The sequence below is a fragment of the Delphinus delphis genome, chromosome 1 (genome assembly GCF_949987515.2).
Source record: "Delphinus delphis chromosome 1, mDelDel1.2, whole genome shotgun sequence".
NCBI lineage: Eukaryota > Metazoa > Chordata > Mammalia > Artiodactyla > Delphinidae > Delphinus > Delphinus delphis.
This window is the reverse complement of record NC_082683.1, coordinates 183,298,835-183,306,011: the sequence shown is the minus strand read 5'-3', so window position 1 is coordinate 183,306,011 and position 7,177 is coordinate 183,298,835. Positions and strand designations below refer to the sequence as shown.

Here is a 7,177-nt window from a genome sequence, read left to right as displayed (position 1 = left end):
GTGCCTCCTTCGGGGCTGAAGAAGCTGATGGAGGCGGAGGGTCCTGGGCGGGCTTGGGGTCCCGGAGGTGTGCTGTGGTCCCGGGGCTCCTGCCCACTCTCAGAAGGGACTCAGGCAACGTGGGTGACCCTCTGGGAGCGCGAGGACCCCAGATAACACGGGCGGAGAGGTGAGCACAGCGCCCGCACTTGGTCATTTTCAAGAAATGAGGCGACTATTAGGCCAGGACCCCCGATAAAGCAGCCGCGGGGAAGTGAGGACTGCTCCTAGCCCCCAGGCCCTGTCCTCCTGAGTGAGCCCCACGCACACACGTGCACACGCACACACCAGCACACACCTGTTTTTCTCAGATCCCTTTCTTACCCGCATCCCTTTGGTGAATAATCTGATATTTCTAAGACAGCTAAACAGCCTTGCAAACACACAAAATGGCTTTTTAAAGTGCTCCCCGGAACTCGAGGCCTCAGACTGAAGGAACTCCGCTCTGGGAGATGTTCTGCACGAGGATCCCCCACCCACAGCCCCACCTGAACCCAGATGTGTCATTCTGTGCAGACAGAGCAGCACCTTCTGGAGTCTGCCGAGGACACCGTCAGAGGAGCCCCAACCCTGGAGAAGCCTCTGGGGAGACGGCAGGGAGCACGGCTGAGTCCCCGGGGAGCCGAGCCTCCCTCTGCGCCTGTGACCCGGGCTGTCGGTCTCCGTCGTGGGGAGGGGGCCGCGCGGCGGCAGCGGTGCCCGCGGTGCCACACAGACCAGGCCAGGCGTTCCTCCTCCCCCGAGTCCTCAAGCACTCATCTCGCTTTGTTTGCTTTTCCCTCCGCAAGATCATAACTCCGATTCCACGTTCGACAACGAAAGCTTGGATTCATCTCACAGATACTCAGCTTGCAGCCAGCTTGGCTGGAATGCACATCTACTCCACAAGGCCAGACACGCAATTCCAGACTCCTTAGTGGATGCCAGGGCACGGCGGCCTGACAGCGGGGCAGCGGGCTGCAGAGGCCTGGCTCGGCCCAGGTCGCCCCGCTGGTGCCTCGTGGCGGCAGGACAGCCCAGGCTCCAGGGAAGGATCACCCGTCCCCTCACTCTCCCCCAACCTCAGCCTCCACCTTCACCTGCAGCCGGCAGATCCCTGCCCTGGTCCCCTTTCCCAGCCCCATTGCCCACATCCGGGCCAGAGCTCTAGACTTTAGTATACAGGTAGCTAAGACAAAGGTTAGAAAAAGCCCAGAAGGCACTTTATTGGAGGTCTCTGCCCCCATTCACAGGAGGAGGGAGCCAGGAGCCCCGTCCCAAGGGTCCCGGCACTGCCCTGCTCCTCACTGGTCCACAGAGGGCCTAGAACAGTCAGTGTGGCCACCAGCACCTGGTGAGGGAGGGGCGGGACGGGAATGTCTTAGAAAAAATAGATCTCTATGTACATATCTGTATTTATAGCACATAAATTACGGAGTGCTCTGACCCCCGCCCGCGGAGTCCAAGCACTGAGTGGGGAGTGGGAAGCCAGTCCAGAAAGAGGGGGCCCTTCTCCGGGCCCAGGGCCCCCAGCCTTCTCAGCCCGCTCCGGCCTCTGTAGGAGGGAGGTGTCCGCCACTGGGGTCTGATTTGGTCTGACGCAGCCCAGACAGAAGGAGCCGCGAGCGCAGCTACAGCCAGCACACAAGTGGCCTCAAACGCCAGGCTTGTAATTCCAAGAGGAGAACAGAGGGCAGAGGCCACCTGCCCCAGATGCCAGGACGATGGCCGACAGGAGCCAGAGCCTCAGCTTCTCTCCACGGCGCAGGGCGCATGCCCAGGCGTCCTGGTGGTCCCCTCCGGGGGCTGCAGCCTCAGGTCCGAGCTTTGGTCGCAGGGCCGGTCCGACCCTCAGTTCCTATGCCCGGCCACCTCCTCCTCCTTCCAGCCGCTGGAGTTTTTGCCGAACTTGTAGACAAGCCGCCGGCCGTCCACCCGCTCCAGGATCTCCCGTTTGTAGTAGTACCTGAGGGGAGAAGGGTGGTCAGAGGTGCCCAGGCAGGGGCCCGCCTGCCAGGAATCCTCAGGTGACCTGCCCCGCTGGGCTGCAGCCCGGCCGACCTGGGCCCGAGCCACTTCCTGCACCGAGGAGCCTCTGCTCCTTCGCCCTGCTCTGTCCCGCGCACCGGGCCATGCCCTGGTTTCTGTGTGGCTTTCGCCTCTGTCCTGGGCCCATCACGAAGCCACGTGATTTTAGGGTTGAGGAAACCTTAGCGATGGTCTGCGAGGAAACCAAGGTCCAGAGACAGGCAACTTAATGGCTTCAATGGTGTGGGCCTCGGCTACTGCCCTTTTTACCACCAAGAGCCTTTCTTAGGACGGGCCTTGCAGGCGACACAAAGAAATGCGGTCAGACCGAATTCAGCGTGTGCTGCGGGCCAGCCAGGCTCCCACAGAGTCCACGAGGTGGCCAGACCCCGTGGTTCCTCGCTGCCCGGGACTCACAGCCGCCGGAAGGGGGAGGTTCTGATGGTGCCGGCGCCGCGCTGCACGGGACTCACAGCCGCCGGAAGGGGGAGGTTCTGATGGTGCCGGCGCCGCGCTGCACGGGACTCACAGCCGCCGGAAGGGGGAGGTTCCGACGGCGCCGGCGCCGCGCCGCCCGCTCACCTCATGGCCCGGCTCAGCTTCTCGTAGGTCATGCTGCTGTTCTTCTTCTTCTGGCCCCAGAGCTGGGCCACGGCCTCCGAGCGCAGGAACTTGAAGACGCCCTCTTGCCGGTTCTCCCACTTCATGAGGCCCTCGTTGAGCTCCGGGTGGATGAGGATGTCGCGGATGAACTCCCACAGGTGGGTGCCTCTGGGGGCTGCAAGGCCAGGCTCCATCAGTCAGCGGCCCAGGCGACCCCTGACCCCCACGACTGCTGCCTATCCCGGCGCACAGCCTACTGGCGGCTGCCTCCCTCCTGGCCTCCCCCACGGGACAGCTGGGGAAGCTCCAGGAAGACCACGTCTCGCACGGCACAGAGGTTTAACTCGCTCAGGTACTCATCAAATGTTTGGCTGGGATACAAGAGCGGTTGAGACATGGGACCGCATTGAGGGGCTCACAGTTTCGAGGGGTCACGGTAAAAAAGCAGATACAGCAAAAGGTGGTGAGAGCTCAGCAGGGGCAGGACCACAGAGCTGGCCCCGGCCTGGGGGACAAGGGGACGGCTTCCCGGGAAGAATGACCCCAAGACGCAAACAGGCCCAGTGCGTGTGGGAGGGGCTGCACGTACAGATGAGAAGGAGCTGCGGGGGCCCACGCAAGGGCCAAGGCCAGGGGGCAGGGACTTGGTGGGTGGAAGGGCCACCCCTGCGTGGCCCTCGGTGGACGGGCCGTCCAGCGGCCGAGCCACTGTCCCTGCCTGCGCCTGCCCAGCACCCGCCAGCACGTGTGTCCCTCAGGCAGGACGAGGGGTGGGCAGGAAGCCTGGACCCCAGCGCCACCCTTCCTGCAGCCCCCGTGGCTCCACCGCCACATGCACCATGAAGGACCAGCCAGGCCCTGCCACCGGGCAGGGGCCACGCGCACCCTGGCCCCGTGCACAGCAACATGCAGAGGACCCAGCTCAGGAGAGAGGCCCCCCGGCCCCACCACGGCCCCCCCCCCCCCGCCGTGCAGGGCCCCCCCCACCGCCGTGCAGGGCCCCCCCGCCGTGCAGGGTCCCCCTCACCGTGCAGGGCCCCCCCGCCGTGCAGGGTCCCCCTCACAGTGCAGGGCCCCCCAGCCGTGCAGGGCCCCCTCTCACCCTGCTTGCTCTTCTTGCCCTCAAGACACTCCCGGGAGTCTTTACTCAGCTTTCGGGGCCGGCCCCGTTTCCGCTTCCCATGCTTAAGATCCCCCTTCTTGTAGTCGGGAAAGCCGTCTGTGGGGAGAGGTGGAAGGTCAGGAGAGGGAGGGATGGGGGCTGCTGGGGGACAACCCCCCTCCAGGAAAACCCTGAGGGGGTGGGGGCAGGGGGCCAGCCCCTGAGCACTGCCAGAGGAACACCCACAGGGACCAGGAGGTTCCCTCCGCTCACCCCCAGAGAAGAGCTTGCTGTCCAGGGCGTCCAGGTCCACGTCGCTTCCACCGGAGTCTGAGGCCTGGGGGCTCTGAGACGCGCCAGTCCCTGGAGGGGCGGGCCAGAGTGAGCCCCTTCCTGTCCTCCCAGAAAGCCCGGGGTCTAGTGCGGGGCGCCAGTGCTCAGGGCATCTGGGGAGGGGAGGCTGTGGGCAGACGCCCGAGGGCTCACCTGCGGTGGAGACGTCAGAGCTGCCCGGGGAGGGGACCCCCGTGCCGAAGCTGCCCGGGTAGAAGGGGCTGGCCTGTCTGCAGTCCTCAAGCATCTCCGGGGCAAAGGGGCTTCCCTGGTCTGGGGGGAGGTGAGAGTTCAGAGGGGGCCCTGACTCTCCCAGCTGGGGGTGTGGGGCAGAGAGGGGACAGGACAGGCTGGGGGGGTTGAGAGAAGGGGCTCTCACCCAAGGGGCCCTGGTCCCCCAGGGGTTCCAGAAGCGCCATGCTGTCCTTCTCCAGAAGCTCCATGATCCAGCTGAGCTCGTCGGGGAAGCTGGAAGCTGATGAGAAGGGGGTCAGAGCCCAGGGGTCTCCCCTCCCCTCCCTGGGGCTCTCTCCCTGGTGGTGCCCTCGGGCCAGTCCCCAGACCAGCCTCCCTAACTGAGGAGGGGGCGGGGCAGGAGGCGGGCTCCCCTCCAGGACTCACTGAGGTCCCACAGCTGGGAGTAGAGCTGGTCCCCCAGGGGCCCGAAGACCAGGCGCAGCTCCTCAGGGGCGCAGCGGCAGAGCGCAGCCCCGTCCATGTCACAGCGCGAGAGGTCAATGGTGCTGGCGTCATACTTGTGCTTCTCCACTTGGTAGCTGATCCAGTCCAGGACCTGGGCCTTGGACCAGAGCTGGGGCTGCTCTCCCAACCAGCTGGCCTTCTCTGCAAAGGGCCGGCACAGCGACGGGTCAGCCCCCTTCTGGGGCCAGCTGGGGATTCCGGGGGTCCCGCCTGGACTCTCAGAGCACCCAGCCAGGAGCAGGGCGGGCGGCGGTGCTCACAGCACCCCGGCCAGCACCCCCGCCAGCACAGCCCCCAAATCCTAACACCCCAGCTTCTTACAGCTCACCCCAGCCCTCCCCCTGCCCGATCCCCCACTTGTCCCAGGCTCTTAGGCGGACGTCTCCCCCTCCCCAAACGCCCAGCCCCTCCTGAGACCCACCTGTGCCCTCCAGGGGCACCTGCGGGCTGCTGAGCGCCAGCACCAGGTCATCGGCCCCGAAGGCGGCGGCAGGGGGAACAGAGGCCAGATTGGGGTCATCCGAGCTGTACATCGTACTGAAGTAGGTGCTAAAAACGTTGCTAATCTCACAGGTTGCAGCCATGAGGCTCCCTGGGAAGGGAGGGCAAGGCCGGTGAGAGCCAGGGACCCAAGGGCGTGAAGGTCAACATCTCGTAGGACACCCTCTCCTCAAGACGGGCTCCAGGGTCTCAGAGCCCGGGGGACGGAGGGTGTGCTGGTGGGGGGCACAAGGCCTCCCGCTGGGCTCCCTCCTCTGCCCTCCTGGGCCCACGAGTGGGACCTGCAGTCGTGGCCACTCTGTCCTTTGCAGGGACAGGCTCTCGGGCCCTCAGGACACCGCCCAGCCTTGCAACTCCTGCTTGGGCAGGCTCAGAACCAAGCTCCACCGGCCCCTCCCCAATCCCCCCAGGGCCAGGCGGGGGAATGTGACAGGCAGGGGTCCTACCTTGGCGGCTGAGGGTGTGGCAGGCGGGTTTAGGGGCAGCAGGCGGAGGAAATCCAGGGAGAAAGCCCCGCCAGGTAGCGCTGACACGCAGGCTGCGCTCCCACCGCTGCGCTAAGTAGAAGCTGCGAGCTCCGCCCGCGCCCGGGCCTTTATAGGCACCCGCGGTAACCTGAGCTGGTGGCTCATTGGTCGAGGGGATTTCCTGGCCTTTAGACTGGGCTCCTGGCCCCAGGTGATTTGCATATTTTGTGCCACTTGGCCGGGATCCAGGCCGGCGGTGCTGGGAAATCAGGCCCGGCTGGTTTAATGATTGTCAGGGTCTGTCATCCCGCACCCTCTGGGGTTGGGCACAGGGCAGTGGCCTGGGCGGGTGGCAGGTGGACGTTGGGTGGGCATCTGCACTTTCGGCCACCCTTTGGCTCAGGAAATTCCTCTGGGGGGGGCCAAGCCAAGGATGGGCTGAAGCGGGGAGGGGCGGGGAATCTGGGTCAGAACTGGGTCAGGAAGGCTCCTGGGCCCCCAACGTCTGCGGGTCTGAGGACAAGGGGGCCTAGCAGGGAGGGAAGATATGGAGGTTTGGGGATCTTTCCCATGACGCCCGGGATTCGGGCTGGAAGGCTCTCCAGACACCAGGCAACGTTCACGGCCTGCCAGCCTTGCCCAGGGCCCCAGCGTCCCCAGCAGCCACAGGGCCGCCACTGGCACCCACTTAGTTGGCAACGTCTCGGCATCCTTTGCCTGCCGGACGCCATCCAAGCATCAGGGTCGCTGCAGCCCCCTCTGGAGGACCTGGCTCTGCTCCAAAGAACTTACCCGGCCCCTGGCAGAGCCCACTGCGTGGGGCTGCCGAGGGAGGGGCCGGACCCACGTGGACGTGTTTACCCCTCTATCTGGCCTCCATCTAATCGCCACACACACGGCTCAGCGGCACCTACCTGCTGCCCTCTAGCGTCAGAGGCCCGGCTACCTGGGCTGGCTCAGCGCTCATCAGGGGCCAGGCCACGTTAGCAGGGCTCCGTCTAACCCTTGTGAGAATCCTCAGGATGTGTGGTGATCCCCATTTTAGACGAGCAGGTGGCAGCTCGAGGGTTGAAGACGTGCCCAGGCCACGCGGAGCTAGTTAAGTGGGGCTGAGGTTTAAATCCCCCAACTGGTGCTCCTTCCAGAGGCCCTCACCCTCCCTGTGGGCAAGGCAACCCCTCCTACCCGGGTCTCCTCCACGATCTCAGCCCTAACCACAAGGGCCGTGTCCCGCAGACCACAGAGGCCTGCGTAGGGACGGCACAGGCTGGCGAGGGGGCACAGACGGGTCCTGGGGCCTCTTCCGTTTCCCATCCATGAAGACAAGGCCCTTTGGACTTAGTGATCCCTCAGATCTTTATGCATCAAAGATGCAGCATCTGAGCATCTCTTTCCCCTCCTCCTTGGTTAATGCCAAGGTCCT

The 7,177-nt window shown here is 65.1% G+C and overlaps 1 protein-coding gene across 1 annotated transcript; it reads right to left on the bottom strand.

Moving 5' to 3' along the window:
• Positions 1-1,235: 1,235 nt before the first annotated feature.
• ELF3 (E74 like ETS transcription factor 3) lies at positions 1,236-5,849 on the bottom strand. Its single transcript, XM_060011419.1, has 9 exons — positions 5,734-5,849; positions 5,208-5,378; positions 4,706-4,927; positions 4,464-4,559; positions 4,238-4,357; positions 4,025-4,114; positions 3,752-3,868; positions 2,629-2,824; positions 1,236-1,984 (listed from the first exon to the last, which is right to left on the bottom strand). The coding sequence occupies exons 2-9, from the start codon at positions 5,368-5,370 to the stop codon at positions 1,870-1,872; spliced, it is 1,119 nt and encodes a 372-aa protein (XP_059867402.1). The 5' UTR covers positions 5,371-5,378; positions 5,734-5,849; the 3' UTR covers positions 1,236-1,869.
• Between the last annotated feature and the right edge of the window lie 1,328 nt (positions 5,850-7,177).